The sequence below is a fragment of the Balaenoptera acutorostrata genome, chromosome 14, assembly GCF_949987535.1.
Source record: "Balaenoptera acutorostrata chromosome 14, mBalAcu1.1, whole genome shotgun sequence".
Lineage (NCBI taxonomy): Eukaryota > Metazoa > Chordata > Mammalia > Artiodactyla > Balaenopteridae > Balaenoptera > Balaenoptera acutorostrata.
In genome coordinates, this window is record NC_080077.1 from 91,833,776 (window position 1) to 91,860,681 (window position 26,906).

Consider the following 26,906-nt stretch of genomic DNA (forward strand, 5'->3'; position numbering starts at 1 on the left):
TGTCAATCCCGAATTCCCACTCTATCCCTCTCCCAACCCTTTCCCCCAGTAATCATAAATTCATTCTCTAAGGCTGTGAGTCTATTTCGGTTTTGTAAATAAGTTCATTAGCATCATTTGTTTACATTCTACATGTAAGCAATATATGATATTTTTCTTTGCCTGTCTGATTTACTTCACTTAGTACAATAATCTCCATGTCCATCCATGTGGCTGCAAATGGCATTATGTCGTTCTTTTTTTTTTTTTTTTTAACATCTTTATTGAAGTATAATTGCTTTAAAATGGTGTGTTAGTTTCTGCTTTATAACAAAGTGAATCAGTTATACATACACATATGTTCCCATATCTCTTCCTTCTTGCATCTCCCTCCCTCCCACCCTCCCCATCCCACCCCTCTAGGTGGTCACAAAGCACCGAGCTGATCTCCCTGTGCTATGCGGCTGCTTCCCACTAGCTATCTATTTTACATTTGGTAGTGTATATATGTCCATGACACTCTCTCACCCTGTCACATCTCACCCCACCCCCTCCCCATATCCTCAACTCCATTCTCTAGTAGGTCTGTGTCTTTATTCCTGGCTTGCCACTAGGTTCTTCATGACCTTTTTTTTTATTTTATTAGATTCCATATATATGTGTCAGCATACTGTATTTGTTTTTCTCTTTCTGACTTACTTCACTCTGTATGACAGACTCTAACTCCATCCACCTCATTACACATACCTCCATTTCATTTCTTTTTATGGCTGAGTAATATTCCATTGTATATATGTGCCACATCTTCTTTATCCATTCATCTGCCGATGGACACTTAGGTTGCTTCCATGTCCTGGCTATTGTAAATAGAGCTGCAATGAACACTTTGGTACATGACTCTTTTTGAACTATGGTTTTCTCAGGGTATATGCCCAGTAGTGGGATTGCTGGGTCATATGGTAGTTCTATTTGTAGTTTTTTAAGGAACCTCCATACTCTTCTCCATAGTGGTTGTATCAATTTACATTCCCACCAACAGTGCAAGAGGGTTCCCTTTCCTCCACACCCTCTCCAGCATTTATTGTTTCTAGACTTTTTGATGATGGCCATTCTGACCAGTGTGAGATGATATCTCATTGTAGTTTTGATTTGCATTTCTCTAATGATTAATGATGTTGAGCATTCTTTCATCTGTCTGTTGGCAATCTGTATATCTTCTCTGGAGAAATGTCTATTTAGGTCTTCTGCCCATTTTTGGGTTGGGATTTTCGTTTTTTTGTTATTGATCTGCATGAGCTGCTTGTAAATCTTGGAGATTAATCCTTTGTCAGTTGCTTCATTTGCAAATATTTTCTCCCATTCTGAGGGTTTTCTTTTGGTCTTCTTTATGGTTTCCGTTGCTGTGCAAAAGATTTTTAGTTTCATTAGGTCCCATTTGTTTATTTGTGTTCTTATTTCCATTTCTCTAGGAGCTGGGTCAAAAAGAATCTTGCTGTGATGTATGTCATAGAGTGTTCTGCCTATGTTTTCCTCTAAGAGTTTGATAGTGTCTGGCCTTACACTTAGGTCTTTAATCCATTTTGAGTTTATTTTTGTGCATGGTGTCAAGGAGTGTTTTAATTTCATACTTTTACATGTATCTGTCCAATTTTCCCAGCACCACTTATTGAAGAGGCTGTCTTTTCTCCACTGTATATGTTTGCCTCCTTTATCAAAGATAAGGTGACCATATGTGCGTGGGTTTATCTCTGGGCTTTCTATCCTGTTCCATTGATCTATATTTCTGTTTTTGTGCCAGTACCAAACTGTCTTGATTAATGAAGCTTTGTAATATAGTCGGAAGTCAGGGAGCCTGATTCCCCCAGCTCCATTTTTCGTTCTCAAGATTGCTTTGGCTATTCGGGGTCTTTTGTGTTTCCATACAAATTGTGAAAATTTTTGTTCTAGTTCTGTGAAAAATGGCAGTGGTAGTTTGATAGGGATTGCATTGAATCTGTAGATTGCTTTGGGTAGTAGAGTCATTTTCACAATGTTTATTCTTCCAATCCAAGAACATGGTATATCTCTCCATCTATTTGTATCATCTTTAATTTCTTTCATCAGTGTCTTATAATTTTCTGCATACAGGTCTTTTGTCTCCTTAGGTAGGTTTATTCCTAGATATTTTATTCTTTTTGTTGCAATGGTAAACGGGAGTGTTTTCTTAATTTCACTTTCAGATTTTTCGTCATTAGTGTATAGAAATGCAAGACATTTCTGTGCATTAATTTTGTATCCTGCTACTTTACCAAATTCATTGATTAGCTCTAGGAGGTTTCTGGTAGCACGTTTAGGATTCTCTATGTATAGTATCATGCCATCTGCAAAGAGTGACAGCTTTACTTCTTCTTTTCCGATTTGGATTCCTTTTATTTCTTTTTCTTCCCGATTGCGGTGGCTAACACTTCCAAAACTATATTGAATAATAGTGGTGAGAGTGGGCAACCTTGTCTTGTTCCTGATCTCAGTGGAAATGGTTGCAGTTTTTCACCATTGAGGACAATGTTGGCTGTGGGTTTGTCATATATGGCCTTTATTATGTTAAGGAAAATTCCCTCTATGCCTACATTCTGTAGGGCTTTTATCATAAATGGGTGTTGAATTTTGTCAAAAGCTTTCTCTGCATCTATTCAGATGATCATATGGTTTTTCTCCTTCAATTTGTTAATATGGTGTATCACGTTGATTGATTTGCGTATATTGAAGAATCCTTGCATTCCTGGGATAAACGCCACTTGATCATGATGTATGATCCTTTTAATGTGCTGTTGGATTCTGTTTGCTAGTATTTTGTTGAGGATTTTTTCATCTATGTTCATCAGCGATATTGGCCTGTAGTTTTTTTCTTTGTGACATCTTTGTCTGGTTTTGGTATCAGGGTGATGGTGGCCTCGTAGAATGAGTTTGGGAGTGTTCCTCCCTCTGCAATATTTTGGAAGAGTTTGAGAAGGATAGGTGTTAGCTCTTCTCTAAATGTTTGATAGAATTCACCTGTGAAGCCATCTGGTCCTGGGCTTTTGTTTGTTGGAAGGTTTTTAATCACAGTTTCAATTTCAGTGCTTGTGATTGGTCTGTTCATATTTTCTATTTCTTCCTGGTTCAGTCTTGGTAGTTTGTGCATTTCTAAGAATCTGTCCATTTCTTCCAGGTTGTCCATTTTATTGGCAAAGAGTTGCTTGTAGTAATCTCTCATGATCTTTTGTATTTCTGCAGTGTCAGTGGTTACTTCTCCTTTTTCATTTCTAATTCTATTGATTTGAGTCTTCTCCCTTTTTCTCTTGATGAGTCTGGCTAATGGTTTATCAATTATTTTTGTCTTCTCAAAGAACCAGCTTTTAGTTTCATTGATTTTTGCTATTGTTTCCTTCGTTTCTTTTTCATTTATTTCTGACCTGATCTTTATGATTTCTTTCCTTCTGCTAGCTTTGGGGTATTTTTGTTCTTCTTTCTCTAATTGCTTTAAGTGCAAGGTTAGGTTGTTTATTCGAGATGTTTCCTGTTTCTTGAGGTAGACTTGTATTGCTATAAACTTCCCTCTTAGCACTGCTTTTGCTGCGTCCCATAGGTTTTGGGTCGTCATGTCTCCATTGTCATTTGTTTCTAGGTATTTTTTGATTTCCCCTTTGATTTCTTCAGTGATCACTTCGTTATTAAGTAGTGTATTGTGTAGCCTCCATGTGTCTGTATTTTTTACAGATCTTTTCCTGTAATTGATATCTAGTCTCATAGCGTTATGATCAGAAAAGATACTTGATACAATTTCAATTTTCTTAAATTTACCAAGGCTTGATTTGTGACCCAAGATATGATCTATCCTGGAGAATGTTCCATGAGCACTTGAGAAAAATGTGTATTCTGTTGTTTTTGGGTGGAATGTCCTATAAATATCAATTAAGTCCATATTGTTTAATGTATCATTTAAAGCTTGTGTTTCCTTATTTATTTTCATTTTGGATGATCTGTCCATTGGTGAAAGTGTGGTGTTAAAGTCCCCTACTATGATTGTGTTGCTGTCAATTTCCCCTTTCATGGCTGTTAGTATTTGCCTTATGTATTGAGGTGCTCCTATGTTGGGTGCATAAATATTTACAATTGTTATACCTTCCTCTTGGATCGATCCCTTGATCATTATATAGTGTCCTTCTTTGTCTCTTGTAATAGTCTTTATTTTAAAGTCTATTTTGTCTGATATGAGAATTGCTACTCCAGCTTTCTTTTGATTTCCATTTGCATGGAATATCTTTTTCCATCCCCTCACTTTCAGTCTGTATGTGTCCCTAGGTCTGAAGTGGGTCTCTTGTAGACAGCATATGTATGGGTCTTATTTTTGTATCCATTCAGCCAGCCTGTGTCTTTTGGTGGGAGCATTTAATCCATTTACATTCAAGGTAATTATCGATATGTATGTTCCTATTCCCATTTTCTTAAATGTATTGGGTTTGTTATTGTAGGTGTTTTCCTTCTCTTGTGTTTCTTGCCTAGAGAATTTCCTTTAGCATTTGTTGTAAAGCTGGTTTGGTGGTGCTGAACTCTCTCAGCTTTTGCTTGTCTGTAAAGGTTTTAATTTCTCCATCGAATCTGAATGAGATCCTTGCTGGGTAGAGTAATCTTGGTTGTAGGTTTTTCTCCTTCATAACTTTAAGTATATCCTGCCACTCCCTTCTGGCTTGCAGAGTTTCTGCTGAGAGATCAGATGTTAACCTTATGGGGATTCCCTTGTGTGTTATTTGTTTTTTTTCCCTTGCTGCCTTTAATATGTTTTCCTTATATTTAATTTTTGACAGTTTGATTAATATGTGTCTTGGCGTGTTCCTCCTTGGGTTTATCCTGTATGGGACTCTCTGTGCTTCCAGGACTTGATTAACTATTTCCTTTCCCATATTAGGGAAGTTTTCAACTATAATCTCTTCAAAAATTTTCTCAGTCCCTTTCTTTTTCTCTTCTTCTTCTGGTACCCCTATAATTCGAATGTTGGCACATTTAATGTTGTTTCAGAGGTCCCAGAGACTGTCCTCAGTTCTTTTCATTCTTTTTTCTTTATCCTGCTCTGTAGTAGTTATTTCCACCATTTTATCTTCCAGGTCACTTATCCTTTCTTCTGCCTCAGTTATTCTACTATTGATCCCATCTAGAGTATTTTTAATTTCATTTATTGTGTTTTTCATCATTGCTTGGTTCCTCTTTAGTTCTTCTACATCCTTGTTAAATGTTTCTTGCATTTTGTCTATTCTGTTTCCAAGATTTTGGATCATCCTTACTATCATTATTCTGAATTCTTTTTCAGGTAGACTACCTATTTCCTCTTCATTTGTTAAGTCCAGTGTGTTTTGAGCTTGCTCCTTCATCTGCTGTGTGTTTTTCTGTCGTCTCATTTTGCCTATCTTACTGTGTTTGGGGTCTCCTTTTCACAGGCTGCAGGTTCGTAGTTCCCGTTGTTTTTGGTATCTGTCCCCAGCGGCTAAGGTTGGTTCAGTGGGTTGTGTAGGCTTCCTGGTGGAGGGAACTAGTGCCTGAGTTCTGGTGGATGAGGCTAGATCTTGTCTTTCTGGTGGGCACGTCCACGTCTGGTGGTGTATTTTGTGGTGTCTGTGGCCTTATTATGATTTTAGGCAGCCTCTCTGCCAATGGATGGGGTTGTGTTCCTGTCTAGCTAGTTGTTTGGCATAGGATGTCCAGCACTGTAGCTTGCTGGTCGTTGAGTGAAGCTGGGTCTTGATGTTGAGATGGAGATCTCTTGGAGATTTTTGCCGTTTGGTATTACGTGGAGCTGGGAGGTCTCTTGTGGACCAGTGTTCTGAAGTTGGCTCTCCCACCTCAGAGGCACGGCCCTGATGCCTGGCTGGAGCACCAAGAGCCTTTCGTCCACACGGCTCAGAGTAAAAGGGAGAAAAAATAGAAAGAAAGAAAGAAAGAGGCTATAATATAGTGAAGTAAAATAAAGCTATTGTAAAGCAAAGCTATACAGACAAAATCTCACCCAGAAGCATACACATATACACTCACAAAAAAAAGGAAAAGGGGAAAAATTAATATCTCCTGCTCCGAAAGTCCACCTCCTGAATTTGGGATGATTCGTTGTTTATTCAGGTATTCAACAGATGCAGGCACATCCAGTTGTTTGTGGAGTTTTAATCCGCTGCTTCTGAGGCTGCTGGGAGAGATTTCCCCTTCTCGTCCCTGTTCGCACAGCTCCTGGGGTTCAGCTTTGGATTTGGACCCGCCTCTGCGTGTAGGTCGCCTGAGGGCGTCTGTTCCCCACCCAGACAGGACGGGGTTAAAGGAGCAGCTGCTTCGGGGGCTCTGGCTCACCCAGGCCGCGGGGAGGGAGCGGTACGGAGGAGGCGGGGCGGGCCTGCAGCGGCAGAGGCCGGCGTGACGTTGTAGCAGCCTGAGGGGCGTCGTGCATTCTCCCGGGAAAGTTGTCACTGGATCATGGGACCCTGGCAGTGACGGGCTGCACCGGCTCCCGGGAGGGGCGGTGTGGAGAGTGACCTGTGCTCACACACAGGGTTTTTGGTGGCGGCAGCAGCAGCCTCAGCGTCTCACGCCCGTCTCTGGGGCCCGCGCTGATCTCCGCGGCTCGCGCCCTTCTCTGGAGTTCTTTTAGGCGGTGCTCTGAATCCCCTCTCCTTGCGTGCCGCAAAACAAAGAGGCAAGAAAAAGTCTCTTGCCTCTTCGGCAGCTGCAGACTTTTTCCCGGACCCCCTCCCGGCTAGCTGTGGTGCGCTAACCCCTTCAGGCTGTGTTCACGCCGCCAACCCCAGTCCTCTCCCTGCGATCCGACCAAAGCCCGAGCCTCAGCTCCCAGCCCCGCCCGCCCCGGCGGGGGAGCAGACAAGCCTCTCGGGCTGCTGAGTGCTGCTTGGCGCCGAGCCTCTGTGCGGGAGTCTCTCTGCTTTGCCCTCCACACCCCGGGGGCTGTGCTCTCCTCCGTGGCTCCGAAGCTTCCCCCCTCTGCCACCTGCAGTCTCTGCAGGCGAAGAGGCTTCCTAGTGCGTGGAAACCTTTCCTCCTTCATGGCTCCCTCCCACTGGTGCAGGTCCCGTCCCTATTCTTTTGTCTCTGTTATTTCTTTTTTCTTTTGTCGTACCCAAGTATGTGGGTAGTTTCTTGTCTTTTGGGAGGTCTGACGTCTTCTGTCAGTGTTCAGTGGGTGTTCTGTAGGAGCAGTTCCACGTGTAGATGTATTTCTAATGTATCTGTGGGAAGGAAGGTGATCTCCACGTCTTACTCTTCTGCCATCTTCTCTCCGTCCCCCTATGTCGTTCTTTTTAATGGCTAATATTCCATTGCATATATGTACCACATCTTCTTTATGTATTCTTCTGTCAATGGACATTTAGATTGCTTCCATGTCTTAGCTACTGTAAACAGTACTGCAATGAATATTGGGGTGCATGTGTCCTTTCAAACCATGTTTTTCTCAGTATATATGCTCAAGAGTGTGATTGATGGATCATGTGATAGCTCTATTTTTAGTTTTATAAGGAACTTCCATACTGTTCTCCATAGTGGTTCTACCAATTTACATTCCCACCAACAGAGTAGGAAGGTTCCCTTTTCTCCACACCCTCTCCAGTGTTTATTGTTTCTATGCTTTGTGATAATGACCATTCTGACTGCTGTGAGGTGATATCTCATTGTAGTTTTGATCTGCAATTATCTAATAATTAGCAATGTTGAGTATCTTTTCATGTGTATTTTGGCCATCTGTATGTCTTCTTTGGAGAAATGTCTATTTAGGTCTTCTACCCATTTTTGGATTGAGTTGTTTGTTTTTTTGATATTGAGCTGCATGAGCTGTTTTTATATTTTGGAGATTAATCCCTTGTCAGTTACTTCATTTGCAAATATTTTCTCCCGTTCTGAGGGCTGTCTTTTTGTTTTGGTTATGGTTTCCTTTGCTGTGAAAAAGGTTTTAAGTTTATTTAGGTCCCATTTGTTTATTTTTGTCCTTATTTTCATTACTCTAGGAGGTGGGTCAAAAAAGATCTTGCTGTGATTTATGTCAAAGAGTGTTCTGCCTATGTTTTCCTCTAAGAGTTTTACAGTGTACACACTTACATTTAGATCTTTAATCTATTTTGAGTTTATGTTTGTGTGTGGTGTTAGGGAGTGTTCTAATTTCATTATTTTACATGTAGCTGTCCAGTTTTCCAGCACCACTTATTGAAGGGCTGTCTTTTCTCCATTGTATATTCTTGCCTCCTTTATCAAAGATAAGGTGACCATATGTGCGTGGGTTTATCTCTGGACTTTCTGTCCTGTTCTATTGATCTATATTTCTGTTTTTGTGCCAATACTATACTGTTTTGATGACTGTAGCTTTGTAGTATAGTCTGAAGTCAGGGAAGCTGATACCACTGGCTTTGTTTTTCTTTCTCAAGATTGCTTTGGCTATTTGGGATTTTTTGTGTCTCCATATAAATTCAATTTTTTTTTTCTAATTCTGTGAAAAACACCATTGGTAATTTTATAGGTTTGCATTGAATCTGTAGATTGCCTTGGGTAGTATACTCATTTTCACAATATTGATTTTTCCAATCCTAGAACATGGTATCTCTTTCCTTCTGTTTGTGTCATCTTCAATTTTTTTCATCAGCATCTTATAGTTTTTGGAGTGCAGGTCTTTTGTCTCCTTAGGTAGGTTTATTCATAGGTAATTTATTCTTTTAGATGTGATGGTAAATGAGATTGTTTCTTTAATTTCTCTTTCTGATCTTTCATTGTTAGTGTATAGAAATGTAACAGATTTCTGTGTATTAATTTTGTATCCTGCAAACTTACCGAATTCATTGATGAACTCTAGTAGTTTTCCAGTAGTATCTTTAGGATTTTCTATGTATACAATCATGACATCTGCAAACAGTGACAGTTTTATTTCTTCTTTTCCAACTTGGATTCCTTTTATCTCTTTTCTTCTTTGCTTGTCATGGCTAGGACTCTCAAAACTATGTTAACTAAAAGTGGTGAGAGTGGACATCCTTGTCTTGTTCCTGAACTTAGAGTAAATGCTTTCAGCTTTTCACCATTGAATATGATGTTAGCTGTAGGTTTGTCATAAATAGCCTTTATTTTGTTGAGGTATGTTCCCTCTCTGCTCACTTTCAGGAGAGTTTTTATCATAAATCAATGTTGAATTTTGTCAAAAGCTTCTTCTGTATCTGTTGAGATATTCATGAGGTTTTTATTCTTCAATTTGTTGATGCGGTGTATCACACTGATTGATTTGTGCATATTGAAAACTACTTGCATCCCTGGGGTAAATTCCACTTGATCATGGTGTATGACCCTTTTAATGTATTGTTGGATTTGGATTTCTAGTATTTTGTTGAGGATTTTTGTGTCTATGTTCATTGGTGATATTGGCTTGTATTTTTCTTTTTTTGTGGTATCTTTGTCTGGTTTTAGTATTAGGGTGATGATGGCCTCATAGAATGAGTTTGGGAGTATTCTTTCCTCTGCAATTTTTTTGGAAGAGTTTCAAAATTATTGTGTTGCTGTCTATTTCTCCTTTTATAGGTCTTAGTATTTGCCTTATATATTGGGGTGCTCCTTTGTTGGGTGCATATATATTTACAGTTGTTATATCTTCTTGCATTGATCCCTTGATCATTATGTCACTCTTTGTCTCTTGTAACAGTCTTTATTTTAAACTCTATTTTGTCTGATATGAGTATTGCTACTCCAGTTTTCTTTTGATTTTCATTAGCATGGAATATCTTTTTCCGTCTCCTCACTTTCAGTCTGTATGTTTCCCTAGGTCTGAAATGGGTCTCTTGTAGACAGCATATATATGGGTCTTGTTTTTGGATCAATTCAGTCACTCTATGTGTTTTGGTTGGAGCATTTAATCCATTTCCATTTAAGGTAATTATCAAAATGTATGTTCCTATTGCCATTTTCTGAATTGTTTTGTATTTGTTTTTGTAGGTCTTTTTTCTTCCCTTCCTCGTTTGTTCTCTTCTCTTGTGATTTGATGACTAAATTTAGTGTTGTGTTTGGATTCCTTTTTCTTTTTTGTGTGTGTATCTGTTGTAGATTTTCAGGTTGCAGTTACCATGAGGTTTTGATACAGCAGTATATATATAAATAAGATTATTTTACATTGCTGGTCTTTTAATTTCAAATGTACTTCTAATATCCTGCATTTGTGCTCTCTTCTTTTCACAATTGCTGGTTTTGATATCATATTTGTGTGTGGATGATTTCCTAATTTTACTTTACGTTTTCCTTTACAGGTGAGCTTTTCCATTCTTAATTTTCTTGTTTCTACTATTGGCCTTTACTTTTCTGCTTAGAGAAATTCCTTTATCATTTGTTGCAAAGCTGGTCTGGTGGGGCTGAATTCTCTTAGCTTTTGCTTGTCTGTAAAGCTTTTGATTTCTCCATTGAATATGAATGAGAGTCTTACTGGGTAGAGTTTTCTTGGTTGTAGGTTCATTCCTTTCATCACTTTAAATATATTGTGCCACTTCCTTCTGGCCTGTAGGATTTCTGCTGAGAAATCAGCTGATAACCTTAAAGGAGTTCCCTTGTATATTATCTGTTGCTTTTCCCTTGTTGCTTTTAATAGTTTTCTTTGCCTTTAAATTTTGTCAGTTTCTTTACTATGTGTATCAGTGTGTTCCTCCTTGGGTTTATCCTGCCTAGAACTCTCTGTGCTTCCTGGACTTGGGTGACTGCTTCCTTTCCCATGTTGAGGAAGTTTTCAGCTATTATCCCTTCAAATATTTTCTCAGGTCCTTTCTCTCTCTCTTCTCCTTCTGAGACCCCTATAATGTGAATGTTGATACATTTAATGTTGTCCCAGAATTCTCTTTGACTGTCTTCATTTCTTTTCATTCTTTTTTTCCTTATTCTGTTCCACGGCAGTGATCTCCACCATTCTTCCAGCTCATATATCTGTTCTTCTGCTATTGATTCCTTCTAGTGTATTTTTATTTCTGATACTGCATTGTTCAGCTCCGTTTGTTTGTCCTTTAGTTCTTCTAGGTCTTTGTTAAACATTTCTTGTATCTTCTCAATCTGTGCCTTTTTTTATTTTTCCAAAATCTTGGATCATCTTCACTATCATTACTCTGAATTCGTTTTCCAGTAGATTGCCTATCTCCACTTCACTTAGCTGTTCTTCTGGGGTTTTATCTTGTTCCTTCATCTGGGACATATTCCTCTGCCATCTCATTCTGTCTAACTTTCTGTGATTGCAGTTTCTTTTCCACAAGCTGCAGGATTGTAGTTCTTCTTGCATCTGCTGTCTGTCCCCTGGTGGATGAGGCTGTCTAAGAGGCTTGTACAGGCTTCCTGGTGGAACGATTGTATTCCTGCACACTTGTTGCTAGAGCTGGGTCTTGTTCCTCTGGTGGGCAGGGCAGTGCTCAGGAAGAATTTAAGCAGCCTGTCTGCTGGTGAGTGGGCCTGTGTTCCTGGCTTGTTGGTTGTTTGACATGAGACGTCCCAGTACTGGAGCCCACTAGCTGTTGGGTGGAGCTAGGTCTTGGAAAGGAAATGTCAGCCTCCTAGATGGCTCATGCCAATGAGCACTCACCAGCACTGCTGCTGCCAGCGTCTTTATCCCCACAGTGGGCCACAGCTGCCCTGACCTCCACAGGAGACCCTCCAATACTAGCAGGTAGGTCTAGCCCAGTCTCTTTTGAGGTCACTGCTTTTTTCCCTGGGTCTTTGTGTGTACTAGACCTTGTGTGTGCCCTCCAAGTGTGGAGTTTTTGTTTCCCCCTGTCCTGTGAAATCCCTGCAATCAAATGCTGCTGGGCTTCAAAACCGTATTCTCTTCCCATTGCCAGACTCTCAGGCTGGGAAGCCTGACGTGGGGCTCAGGACTTTTACTTCTGTGGGAGAACTTCTGTGGTATAACTATTTTCCAGTTTGTGGGTCACCCACCTAGCAGGTATGGGATTCGATTTTATTGTGATTGTGCCCCTCCTACCATCTCGTTGTAGCTTCTCCTTTGTCTTTGGATGTATGGTATCTTTTTTGGTAGGTTCCAGCATTTGTCTTTTGCTGATGGCTGTTCAGCAGTTAGCTGTGATTTTGATGTTTTTGTAAGAATGGATAAGCTCATCTCCTTCTACTCTGCCATCTGAAAAACAGCTGTAGATTCTTCACTGGGTAAGGAATCTATCAAAACAACATCTTTTGCCATGTATGCAATCAGCATGCTGCAAAAAGCTGGGCAGCTATGTGAGCCAATCTGCCATGTTCTTCCTGCAGACAAAGAGATGCAAAAGCCAACTATATACGTTCTTTTTTTTTTCTATATTTTATTTCATCATATGGGTTTTTTTTTATTAATTAATTTACTTATTTTTGGCTGTGTTGGGTCTTCGTTTAGGTGCGAGGGCTTTCTCTAGTTGTGGTAAGCAGGGGTCACTCTTCATCGCGGTGCATGGGCCTCTCACTATCGCAGCCTCTCTTGTTGCGGAGCACAGGCTCCAGACGCGCAGGCTCAGTAGTTGAGGCTCACGGGCCTAGTTGCTCCGTGGCATGTGGGATCTTCCCAGACCAGGGCTCGAACCCATGTTGCCTGCATTAGCAGGCAGATTCTCAACCACTGCGCCACCAGGGAAGCCCGCAAAAGCCAACTATACTTCAATTAAAAAAATATATATAGTAGATATTTCATCTCAAGGAAATATTGCTAACAGTGGCTTAATTGCTCATATATAAAGATAATAATTGAATATACTGTTCTTGATTAAACTTAATGAGTGATCTTATTATTTAATAATCTAATGTCAATTATTTTAATATTGAGTATTGTTTCACAGGTCCTAAATATAATTTAATTGGAACCACAATTGTTAATGTGGGATATTAACTATATCACTGATATTTAATCTCAATCACAAATGCAAAAAATATATTTAGAAAACCATCTCTCCAGTGGAAAGGTCTGAAGTTTTAGCTGAGAACAGTCTTTCAGAAGAATCATGACATATGTAGAAAAAAATGTTTTCCACAGAAGAACATAAAGGAAAATATATCTCTTATGCTTCTTAAGAGTATGCACACTGAAAGAAAAGATCAACTAGAATAATACTTTTACTTTAGAATTAGCCAGAAAACAACTCAATTTCATGGGTATTTTCAATATTAAATGAAAAGCTTTTAGCTTCTCTTTGTGGAGCTGCCCATAATTGTTAGACAATCTGACTCTGGCTCACTGAATGCAAACAGTTACTTTACCAGTAGAAAGACCCATGGACAGAGGGGTAATCCTGTCCTAACATGGAAGCTGGAGCCAACCCATGATCCCAGAAGAGTAGGCAGCCAAGCCCCGGGCAGCGTGTGGGCTCCCTGTCAACCACAAGCCTCTGCCTTAGAATCACACTCAGTGTAGGAGAGAAGAGTTGGTGTATTTCTAGGAACACAGTTGATGTATAAACTCAAATGCAGAATTGATTTTTTTCTAAGGTCGGTAAGACCATGCCTAAGTTTTATTAATAAATCAAAGATGGACAAATCAAAACTCTGCCAATTAAGAGATCATTTTTTCACTGGAGACATGAAATATAAAAATATCAAGCAATCACATAACAAGAGACAACAGTACATAATTGAATGCAAAATGAATGGCACACTATGGTGGTACTAGAGGGTAAAAATCATTAAGACTGCAAATATTAGTAACATTTTAAGTAATAAATGAAGCTGAAGTAAGCTCCTAATTATGAGTAGTGTTTAAGTGGATAGAAGAGAAACCTTGGCAGGTGGGGCAGGGAGGAGACTGATCTAATTGTAGCAGAAAATTCCTCTTGTGGAGCTGCCAGAATACATTTAGTAAGTAAGAGCCTAAATTGGAGGGAGTGGGTACAAGAATTGCAAATGGGGGTTTTCTACTTAGTTCTTTTGGCAATGATCTGCCAGTCAAAATGTTAAATCTTGGATTTTAACTCAGTTTACTTTTTTTAAATACAAAATTTTGTTATTTTGATTTTATAGTAATTTCTTTACATTTTTATGGCTGATTAAACAAATTAACGTTGTTTTTAATATAAATATGGTAGGCAATTAACAAAGAACACATGTTCAGATTTTATGGGAAGGTTTATCACTGTCAATTAAAAACAAATTTAACATAAGCTGGAATAATAATAACAAGCTGGAGTAATTGTTAAATCATGACTTTTATAATCTTAGAATAATCAGATTGAGAGTTGATATCCGACATGAAGGAATTTTGTTATTTGCTGTCTTTTTGATTGTTTATTGACAAGGTTGGCCTATTACATGTATTCCCTCCAGTTTTTGCTAACACAGGCAGCAGCTGAGATCTTGCTGCTGTAAGATGAGCGGTAGCCATGCAAACAGGAAAACAGTGGGTAACCCACATCGCCACTGTGTTCATCATGGATACTTTACCTTTCCTGGCATCTACCCTGAGTACCTAAACATAATAAAATGTATGGCATACTAAGCTTTTCTTTCAGGTTCTAATTACTGGAGAGTTGTAGTGATTACTTATGTGACTACAGAGGACAAATATAAAATAAATCACTACAAGTTTGGGAGAAGAACAATGAAAAGTAGTTCAAACAACAGGAGTCCTCGAGAGAGTTCTATATATGTTTGTAATTATGAAAAAAATCTGTTCTATTCATTTGACCTTTAAAGCACCTTTTGTGCTGATTTTAGAGAAAGCATTAAGAAGTCTTGATGGAAAAATTTTACACTGCACAGTGTGCTGGGCAAACTGTATCATCAGCAAATGCTAAACAATAATGTTGTAAGACTGTTTTCCTGCATCCTGTCAATTCCTGTTGGACTCAATCGGGCACAATCAGAACAGCATTGCCTCCACTCTAATGAAAGATATGACTGCCGTTAAAAGTGTGTCTCTTGAAGAAAATAACAATCCTGCTAGATAAAATATTAGAGTTGCATTTTTGGCAAAGAAAATCTGATGGTCTACATTGTTATGATGAGGGGGCCATACTTACCTTTCATCTTCCTTCAGCTACTGGAATATATGTATGAGAAAAGACGATATACCATCCTGGTATTCATTTACAGTGGGTAATTTATTTCAGAAATGATAATAGCTTTGAAGACAAGAATAACAAAAGCAGAATTTTAAGTATGAAAATGTCCCATGCTTATTTAAAGTCTGCAGTATTAGTATATAGACAATAGTGTTCCTGATAGTGAATCAGTCTACCCTATGTGACAATGAATAGAAATTGTATTAAAATAATAAAAATCATAATAAATTTCAAGGAAAAACATCAAATGTGATATGCTCACAAATAATTAATTTCTCCCCATGATATATGAACTTCAGTTCTTCTGTTCAGATGAAAGGTCATGGCCAGTCTATAGATTGGAGTTGATAGTCAAAGGCTCGTCACCTGACCCACTGCTATTCATGCAAAAAAAAACAAAAAAACAAAAAAACTCCTTAAGGAATTAAATTCCATGTGGCTAATGTTAATTAAGAAGGACATGTCTTGAGATTCTGACAAAAACTATTATAAGGTCTAGCTCCAACTGAGAATCACATCCCGTACTCAATTAATATTAATCCTGCTTCACTGATGTGATTATAAGACAATAGGAAAGCTCTTCCTGTACATTGGGGCAAACAATCATCCCAGGATTCTCCATACTCTAGGTACTAGTATCTGTATCAGTCAGGGCTTTCCCAGAGAAACAGACACAGCAGAAGATATATATTAGGATAATTATTTCAAGGAATTGGCTTATGGGATTGTGGGGTCTGGCTGGATAAGTACAACGTCTGAAGGGCAGGCTTGCAGGCTGGAAACTTTGGGCAGGAGTCGAAACCACAGTTCACACGTGAAATTTATTCTTCTTCAGGGAAACATCAGTTTTGCTCTCAAAGACTTTCAGTTGATTAAATGAGGTCCATTCACATTATGGAAGGTCATCTCCTTTACTTAAAGTCAGCTGATGGTAGATGGGAACGACATAACAAAATGCCTTCACAACAACACCTAGTTTAGTGTTTGATTGAATAACAGGGGACTGTAGCCTAGCTAAGTTGTCACATAAAATTAACCATCACAGGTAGTAAATTGAGAAAAAATTCAGAAGAAAACTTAGGAACATACAATGTAAATATTAAGAAGCTTATATATTGCAAATCAAATGCTAGAATTTTTCTTAAGAAAATAAAATATGTGTATTAAAATGTACAGAACAGACATATATTGTAGTTTTATAGAAGGGTTAAAAAAATGGGGCAAAAGACACCCAAATACTCAATGGTTAGATATTTTAGAAATAAAGTATGAACAATTACTATACATTCATTAAAATTAATAGTTCAGAATAACATTAACATACATAAGTGGTTACATCATATTCATATTATTATATTAAGAAAGAAGACAAACTCTGAAAGAGTTTATACATTACATTTTCAACTTTGGAGTAAATTCTATAATAAAATGAAGGTTTTAAATTGTAATAAAAGAAAAATTGTTCATTTTGTTCAATGCAGGTCATTGTGCTTTTCCTTTTTTATATTTTCAGTATTTTATGAAATATTTTCTAACAAATACTTGAATTGGAAAAAGTAGAGCACATGCTCTCTTCAAAATAAAAATGTTGTCAGTCATTAGGCACATAATATATTTCAGACAGTGTCCTGGAAAACTTCTCAATATTCAACACATACTGCAGTGTTTGCCACATACAAGGTCCTGTTCTAGATGTGAGGATGCAGTAATAATGTAAGAAAAAGCTCTCTTCATGATGTTTACATTCTGTAGAGAATGAGCTGCCAACCTCTGTACTGAATATAACTTTTTCCACATCTCAAAGTAGACAAGCTTAAAAATTTGGTATTGAACTGAACTCGCATTCTTAACTATAAGCAAAAAAAAGTCTTTAATTTGGAAGCGCTTATTGTTATTTACATTCTTCGTTGTAAATGTTGTATTTAAATAAAATTCAGACTCCTAACCAACTTAAAAAAAAAGTCTTTAAAACTCCACTTTATTTATCTTCCAGCTTTCACCCGCACTCAAATCTCTCATCTGTAGCATCTACTATTCTTCCCTTTTCTTATCGTAGTCATCTTAATCACCCAGAGATCAACTCTGGAGTATTTCTAACTTTACTTTATATTTCATTGTAGTCTGTACTACGCAACTTAGTACAATTGTATATGAAATTAATATATATGTCACATTTTCTCATTATTCTTCTCTAAGTAGTCAGTTCTGCAAGGATGGGGGCCACAGTGGAATATGGATTAAGCACAAATGGTTAAATGAAGGAAAGCAGGTAGACATGTTTCTTCCCATTAGGATAAAATATTCTAATTTGTAATATAAATACTATAAATGTAGTTTATATATACACATATATATGTATTTTAGATACATATATGCAGATATATGTGTGTGCACATATATGTACATGTGGGTATATGTATACATATATGTATATCCCTTTAAATTTTAGAATATAGAATAACTTTTATTTCTTGATAAAAATGCCACTGACAATTTTTGGAATAAAAAATAGATTATAAATGATAAACATTTCAATACATCAAGAAAATCTGTGAAAAAGAGTTATAAGAGGCAATACTGGGCATACCAAACATTAAAATAAATTGTACCACTACAATAATTAAAGCAATATAATTGGTTTCAAATATCACACTGAAAAACTATAAAATGCAAAGTGAAGAAGTATGTGCTTTACACATAAATTATTACTGTGAAGTGCTGATAACTTTCAAATCTGTCCATAAGTATAAAATATAAGCAAATACTTATTTATTGGACAGGAAGAATTTTCATGCAGAGAATATGTTGAAAATACTGTTAGATATGATCATATGAATATAAATATAAAACTAAACAAAATCTTTGGCACTCTAACAATGCTGATTGGGACAGTTTCTAGAGTGTAACTTGGCAATTTGATAATAAACACTTAAAATTGCCAGTGATTTCCTTCAATAATTCACTTTTAAGAACACTTCTATGAAAATTATTAATTAAGGGTTAGATGACTTTTCACAAATCACAAAATCATTTATTATTCCTGAATCTTAGAAACTAAATATCCAACAATAGGTTATATAATCATTTAGGAGAATTGAAAAAAATTTTAATGAAAATGTATAGCTATTGACCTATATTTTATTGATATTGCAAAAACCAAGTGACAAAGATTCCAAGTGATGACTTTAGTTGACTGTTTAAAAACAAAATTCAACTGAGTAAAATTTAAAGATCTTACTGGCTTTATTCAGTGATTCATGGATCATGCAGCATTCAACCTAACAGCTAGAAAGGAGATCTGAAGAGCTACACAAGGCAACAGATTTTATAGGCAGAGAGAGCAGATACAAGGAAGTCATACAAGGAAAAATAGTAGATTGGTTATTGTAAGACTACTTTCTTCAGAGGGATGGCAGGGTCTTATCAGGCAGATTACGTAACTAATGCTGGTCAATTCCTCATTGACTGGTTTAAGATTCCATTTCTGGGAACCTCATATTAAGTTAATTAAGACTTAGTTTGGTGACATGAGGGCTTCACATTAGTGACTCCACTTTGGGCCTATTTTCTTGTCTTTAACAATTACGTTGGATAAATTTCTTTATCTTTTTTCTAATTTTTTATAACGAACTTATGTTGCTCTGTAGTTAGGAAAAAAAGTGAGTTTATATATATTGTTTTATAGTTACTCTTTCAGTTATTACAATCAAAGGCAAATAAATATATTTGAAATCTTAATGGGTATCATTTGCTTCATAAAATATGGGAAATGAGTTCATTAACAAAATATTAGTGAATAATTATTATTGCTATTCTAATATCATGAAACAGTACAAGTTATTTTTCCAAACATTAAAATTTAGAGATTGATTGGAATAAAAGTAGCTGTGCTTTTTATTTTTATCATTTAATGAATAACTTCCTGGAAGCTATATCCTCCTAAGGATATTTTTAACAGTTTAATTGTAAGAAATAATTAACACAGAAGGCTTCTTGTTTGCTTCTAAATACAGAATCCAAGAATATCAAGTGAGTTCTAAAAATGTTCAACACATTTTTTTCCCATGTTCTTAATATAGAGAACATCATTGATTTTTTTTTTAATTCAAAACTTTATCAAAGCCTTAAATTGGCTGCCTGGCTACACCTGGTCTTATGCTATTAACTTTATATCATGGTATAAGCAGAAGGGTGTAAAAAAGAATCTCTGTAAATACTTTTTTTTAGGAAAATGGTACATGCATCATAGGCCTGATTCAATTATTTTATTGTTTTTATTCTATATTCTCTACAAAATGAGCTAAATGTGTGTATGTTTGTGTGTTGTATAAAACCTGACCATTTTCACGTATATGGAACTCTGCAATTAACTACAGCCTTTCTAGGATCATGAAATCATTACTAAAATTGACCACATCCTGAGCTATGCAGTCTAAGTCAATACACTTCAAAGACTGAAAAGCAAATAGAGAATATTCAACAAGCTTGATTTAAATAAAATTTAAAATTTGATAAAATTTTATAATATAAAAAATAACGAGAAAATCCCTGTATATTTGTAAACTTGCAGTACAATTTTGAATAATTCTTGGACCAAAGAAAAACATCACAAAATAAATTAGAAAACGTTTTGAACAAATGATAATGAAAAATAGAACTTGTGGAATATAACTAAATCCATTCTTAAAGGGAAAATTTACAATCTTAAGAGCATATATTAGATTAAAACCCTTAGAAACAGGAGAGTAAATTAAGCTCAAAGGAAAGTTAAAGGAAGAACATCATAAAGATAAGAGCAGAAGTTAATGAAGTGGAAAACAGAGACTGGCCACCATCAACAATACCAAAAGCATTCCTTGAAATTTACTACTCCCTACCAATATTGATCTACAAAGCAAATAAAATGGGAAAAGACAAAAGTAGCCAACATCACAAGAAAGAGAGCTGTCATTAGAGTTCTGACACCAATAAAAATATAAAAGGAAATTATGAAATATTTTATGCTAATTATTTTCAAAATTTAGATTAAATTAAAAAATCCTAGAAGAAAACACAACTTAAAAAATTGGACATAATACATAGATAACTACATTTATTAAATACATTAAATCTATATTTAATACTTACCTCAAAAAAACTCTCCAAGCCCAGGTGGCTGTACTAGTAAAATCTGTCATATGTGAAAGAATATTACATAAACTTTCTGAAAGAATATAAGGACAGCATAATCTTGAAACCAACATTTTTCAAGAGCAGTACTAGAGAGGAAATTTGAAGGACGGTCTCTCTTTTATATATATATATATATATATATATATATATATATATATATATATATAATTTATATAAATAATATTAATATTTCACAGTGTAGTATTGGTACAGGATTAGAAATTTAGACCAATAAAATAGAGAGCCCAGGATCACACACACACAAACACCAATCGCTAAAAACAATATTGGGGGGAAAAAACAAGTAAGAGGACTTACGTACTCTACTGGGTATTAAATACTATATTTTTAGAGTAAGTTTTAAGACAGTGATATATTTATACAAAGATAGAAAAATTGACCAGTGGAACAGAATAGTGTAGAAACAGACCCATATATATGTGAACATGATTTATGATTGATACATACCTGAGACTATCTAAAAAAACAATCCCTAGTGGATTGTGGAGCTAAGCGTCAGTAGTAAAATAATATTTTCAAAAATGACATAGAAAAGGAACAACATAAAAACAACAAAATATGAATCATTATATAAAAGTTTGATCAATTGCCATACATTAAAATTAAGAGCTTTTGATCATTAAAAGGCACTATTAAGAAAGTAAAAATGTGAGACACTGAAAAGAAAAATAAAATGTTCGCAACACCAACAGAGCATATATCCCAAATATAGAGAACTCTAAGTGATTTTTGTTAAATCCTCAACAGAAATGCATATATATTGCACCGAACAATATACAAGCATGTTTATAGTATCAATATTCATGACAGCACCAAAATGTACAGTAACACGGGAATAAATAATTTGTAAAATATCAATATAAAATATGTTGAAAAAGAACAAACTTCTATTAAATTCAATGCCAAAGATGAATATGGAAAGCATAATGTTCAATGAAGTTGGAGGGTGTGTGATAAAGTGTACCGGAGTTGGAGTGGGGATTCTTAAGAGTAAGTTTCTACCTCTTGACCTAGGTAGGGCTTACCTGAGTATGATCACAATGTGGTAGTTCATAGAGATTTACCCTTTACCTGTTGCATCATGCGTAATTCAATTAAAACTTTATGTAAATATATGAATACCACATCTTCTTTATTCATTCATCTGTTGATGGATACTTAGGTTGCGTCCATAATTTATAACTGTAAATGGATTATAACCTAAAAAATTTTGAATCACTATGTGGTACACTTGAAACTAATATAATATTGTAAATCAACTAAACCCCAATTTTAAGAAATGAAACTCTGCCATTTGTTAACAACATGGATAGTCCTAGAAGGTATCATGCTTACTGAAATAAGTCAATCAGAGAGAGACAAATACTCTGTTATCACTTACATGTGGAATCTAAAACATGAAACAAATCAATATAGCAAAACAGAAACAGACTCACCGGTACAGAGAACAGACTGGTGGTTACCAGTGAGGAGGACCATGGTGGGGAGAGGCAGGATGGGGTTAGGGGATTGAGAGGTACAAATTACCATATATTAAATGGATAGGCTACAGAAGAGTACTGTACAGCACAGGGAAATATAACCATTATTTTGTCATGACTTTAAATGGAGTATAATCTATAAAAATGTTGAGTCGCTGGTTTGTACATCTGAAACTTATATGATGTTGTAAATCAACTTTACTTTAATAAAGATAGATAAAAGGAGAGGCAGAATGTCACATATTCATAATACAGGATGACATAGGTGAATGTTACATGGGTGTCTTACAATATGAGTATCTTGAAAAGGATTATAATTAAGGTTACTTACTGGGTAGGTAAACAAATAAATTGACTAGACAGTGGATCTACCAAATTTTTCTATAAAGTGTTAGATAATAAATATTTTTGGGTCTTCATGTCTCAGAGTCTTTGTTGCAACTATCAACTCTGCCATGAAAGCAGCCTTAGATTATATGTAAAGAAATGTGTGGTTCTGTTACAATTAAACTTTATTTATAAAGAGGTGGCAGGCAAGATTTGGCCTACAGGCCACTGTTTCTAATACCTGGATTAGATGATTGGTTAAACAGGTGGCTAGAGTGAATGAGACATGCATATCTACACGTTGAAGCATTTTTTCTCATCTTTCTAAAAAATGGGCACATAAAAATTATTGCTGGAAATCTCCTAATTAAGTTATATTTAGTTAATTTATTTTTTTTTAATTTTACTTGCTATACTTCTTGCTATGATTTATATTTCCACAACTAATTACTCTCTGCTGTATTACTATTTTCAACCTAAAGATATATAGTACACCAGATAACCATATCTAAACCTGATCCCTTTCAATAATTTTCACTCACAGAGAAAATTTAACAATGTAAAAAACTGAAGTAGAGTATTATGCTCTAACATTGTTTTAGTCATTTTTGAGAAACATCTGTTTATTATCAGGATTTGTTTATTTCATTAGGTGATTACTACAGTCTGTTGTTTTATTAAAGTTTAACTTTATATTTATGTGCTAAAATCATTAAGGATTTCTAATTTAGAATAATCTACTTCTGGCTTTGTTGGTTTTATGGTGAGATAATCTATGTACTTTAGTCTTTCTTCTTTTGTTAATAGCGTAATTAATTGGTCAAACAGATGTTTTTACAACACATGCTAAAACCATAAATTTCTTATCTAAATGGTTGCAGGCAAGAATTGGATCCATGTAAAGCTGAAATGACTATTCTAGGGAAGACTATAAAAACAAGCGTATCTATTGGTTATGTACCAGGAAAACCCCTGCCAGAATCAGGGGCTGTCTTTATTGGTGGACTTCCAGATCTTCATGGAGCAAACCAGGTATTTCTGTTGATGATGTAAAATATATTCCTTATGTCATTTTATGAAAAGGAAAAGTGGGAAAACTTTAGAAGTTTCCTGGTTAGCGGGATTATCTACATGGTTTCAAAAACTTTTTTTTGCATTCTACTAACATATATATCTTCATCCATTCTGCCAAAGTGTACTAAAAGTGTATTGTTCTCATTACACAGAATTACTCCAGTGTCAATCTGCTTTCCCATCTTATGGCTATATGAATGCATTATATTTCATGGTAAAATTAAGTGTGTGTGCTTTTCTTCACCCCATGCTAGTAATTTCTCTGAATATATGAGGAGTTGGCTCATATATCCACGCATAAAATATGATTCAAGAAATGGAACTGGAACTCCATCCCCCAGTCTCTGCTTCACAAAGTGTTCCCAAGTATAAGAACACTCTCTACTGAGTTCTGTGCTTACGCCAGCCTAATCGCTAAATCTCCATTTAGGTAATTAGCTCATTGTTGTCATTATTAACCTGTATTTTAGGATGAGAGCTTGCATGCTGACTTAAATGGTATTGATTATTTGGTTCCACTTTGTTATTATAGGCCATTACTTTAAAAATGTGACATTGCTTGTTAAGTGTACCAATAGCTTAATGTACCATAAGTGTACCATTTATATTTTCTCCTACTGTATTTATCATTGTAGTCTACATATTTGAACATACTATTTTTATATTTTTGGAAATATAAATGCTATTATTTAAAATTCTCACAAGTAATATGAATTGGGTATAAATCTTCTCACTATTTGATAACTATTATGATTCCATTATAAGTAAACTTAAAAAAAATCACAACAAATATGCATAAAGGACAAAAGTCTCTTGCATAGTTGATGTGACACATATGCCTTGAACAAAATAAGGAAATTATATATCTGTAAACATATGGAATTTACTTTAGATTCAGCTTTACTCCATTAGCAGTATATTTATTGATCATTAAACAGACTTATGGGCTTTTTTCTATTATATTAATACACTTTATTGACTTTTTTCCTAGATAAACCAGCCTATAAGCTCAATAAGATTAGAAAATATCTGTTTTGTTTACCTTTCTATCCCCCCAAGGCAAGGATAGTTTCTGTTACATAGTAGGTTCTCAATAAACATCTTTTGAATGAATAGTTCAAAAATGGATTAAAAGATTCTAAAAATTTACATAAACTTATCTTTAGTCATTTATATTTGGATTGATCTCATTTCATAACTATTATATATTTCCCAAATAAAAGGTGGATTTTCATACAGAATTTATTTTTTGTGAGCATACATTAATTAAAACCAGGTTCTTAAGACTCAAGGAGATACACAAGTATCTCTAATACAGTTAGGTATTTACTCTAATAGAAATACAAACAAAATACAGAGCCAATATAGAAAAACAGAAAAGAAAGCCTTCTGATCTCCTTGGGGGAGTAAGGGAGTTTGTAGTTAGGTAGAGATCTGAGGGATGATCAAGTGTCCACCAGATACATAATACATAGACTGTCATTGCAGGCAGACAAAACATCACACACACAGGCTTAGTAATGGGAAGACCTAGGAAAGGGAGAGTGGGAGTAGAAGTAATTTATTACTGGGGAGACATGGATTTTAATGTGAATTGAGCAGGAGGAAGGTTTGATGTTGGAAAATTCATCACGCAGTCTGAGCATAATGGATCCTGAATAAAATACAAAAAAGTGTATATTTATAGGCTGGTTCCTGGAGGAACGATTCAAGAAGTTTGAACAAGGAGGGACATGTAGTTTTCACTCAGGTAGCAACTGAAGTATAGAATTGAAAGGTTTAGACTACAGGTCAAGAATTGGTAAAGTTAGGCAATAGGAATAATTAAACAAGAAATGATGCTATGCAATAAAAGTGAGAGGATGACTGCAGAAGCCATGGTATTTGTAAATAATTATAGATACAAAGATAGAAAATTTCAGAATTTGAATGACCAGGTTGGCTTATGTAAGCAGAGAATTCATGTGGAAATCACAAGATTGTTTACAGGAACAGATGGCAGGTTCATTTTGGTAGTTGTTACTTTTGGCAGGGATAGTTTTCAAATATTTAACAACTGGCTTGCAAATATCACTAACTCATCAGTCCTTTGCGTCATTACATTCCTGCTGCACATCATCTATATCAGCAGGACATTGTGACATAGAATAATTCATTTGAAATATGGGTCTTGAGTGATGTCAGCAACACAGTATAGTGAGATGCTCTCTTTGTCTCTCCCCTTCAATCTACAACTAGTAAACAATCCACAACTCAACAAAGGTGCTTCTGCCCAACAAACCAGGATGCTGGAGAATTCCTCACATCTGTCCATCTAAAGGAGCATAGACTGGAACACACAGAGGAGGCAGAACCAGGGGAATGGCAGAGGCAGTGCCTTCAATCCTGGTCCTCTAGCCATGGCAGCTGAGCCTGCAGCTGCAGGGAATCCAGCAGCAGCAGGGAAGGTGGCACACATGACCCAGGCCCCCAGCCACAGGCAACAGGGAAGCAGCAGCAGCAGGGCCAGGGACACCATCCCCCCAGCTACAGAGACATCTCCACCTCTAGCCCCCACCCACCCACAGTGGCAGAGCCTGCAACCTTAACACTGAGCATGGCAGAGGTGCCCAGCTTCCCTACCTTTCTTCCCACTGAGGCAGTAGAGCCTGTGGCAATCCCAGACACAGAGGAAGAGCCCACCATCCTGGACCCCAGGTGGCAACAACAGTGACATTGACAGCAGCAAGGCACCAATGACCCTGGAAGCACAAGTGGTGGTAACAAGGGCACAGGAATACACCTTTGGCAGAGACCATGGAGGGTGAAAATTACTGACTCTCAAGTATGACCAGAGGCGGCTCAGGTGAGAGAAACTGAAAACTTATGCTATATCAATGCCTACTGCAACAACAAAAAATACCTCTAATTTCTCACCTGTTGAATCAATAGAATCAAGTAGAGAGAGGCTTCAAATGCATCAGCTGAGGAATAAATCATCAAGCACCATGAAAAACCACAGTAACACTGTACCACAAAAAGAAAATTAGTATTCTCCATAAACCAAACTTAGTGACATGGATTATTGCAATTTGATAGAGAATTCAAAATATTTGTCATGAAGTAAAGCTACAAGACAACTCAGAAAGCAGTTCAGTATGCTCAGGAATAAAATTAATGAACAAAATGAATCCTTTAGCAAAGAGATTGAAACTCTATAAAAGAAACAGACAGAAATTCTGAAACTGAAGAAATTGACAAACAAGATGAAGAATGCATTAGAAAACATTAGAAACAGAGCAGGCCGTATGAAAGAGAGAATTAGTGAGCTTGAAGATAGAAATCTAGAATGATACAAGTAGAAGAGTAAAAAGAATCAAGGTATAAAATAAAATGAGGAAATTCTATGAAGCATATCTGAGTCTCTTAGGAAGAGCAACATTAGGGTAACGGGTGTCCCAGAGGAGAATAGAGGGGGAAGGGAGCAGAGAGTTAATTTAAGCAAGTAATACCTGAGAACTTTCTAAACCTGGGAAAGAAACTGGATATACAAGTCCATGAAGCTAAGAGAATACCTAGTTACTGAAATGCAAAAAGACCTCTCCCAAGACAGATTATATTAAAATTGTCAAAAGTAAATATGACAAAGAAAGAATTTTAAAAGCAGCCAGGAAAAAAGGGATGATAACTTACAAAGCAACCCCCTTTAAGTTATCAGCAGTTTTCTCAGCAGAAACACTACAGGCCAGGAGGGAGCATAATGACATTCTCAAAATACTGAAAAATAAAACCTGTCTTCCAAGAATACTCTATCCAGAAAGGTTGTCCTTCA

At 36.2% G+C, this 26,906-nt stretch overlaps 1 protein-coding gene across 2 annotated transcripts in view; it reads left to right on the forward strand.

The window, feature by feature from the left end:
* EYS (eyes shut homolog) overlaps positions 1-26,906 on the forward strand; it is a 1,775,980-nt gene that overhangs the window by 1,082,118 nt on the left and 666,956 nt on the right. For both annotated transcript variants that reach the window (XM_057527983.1, XM_057527984.1), the window contains exon 27: positions 22,903-23,053. In XM_057527983.1, coding sequence (XP_057383966.1) covers positions 22,903-23,053 — 151 coding nt within the window. The remainder of the gene's footprint in view (positions 1-22,902; positions 23,054-26,906) is intronic.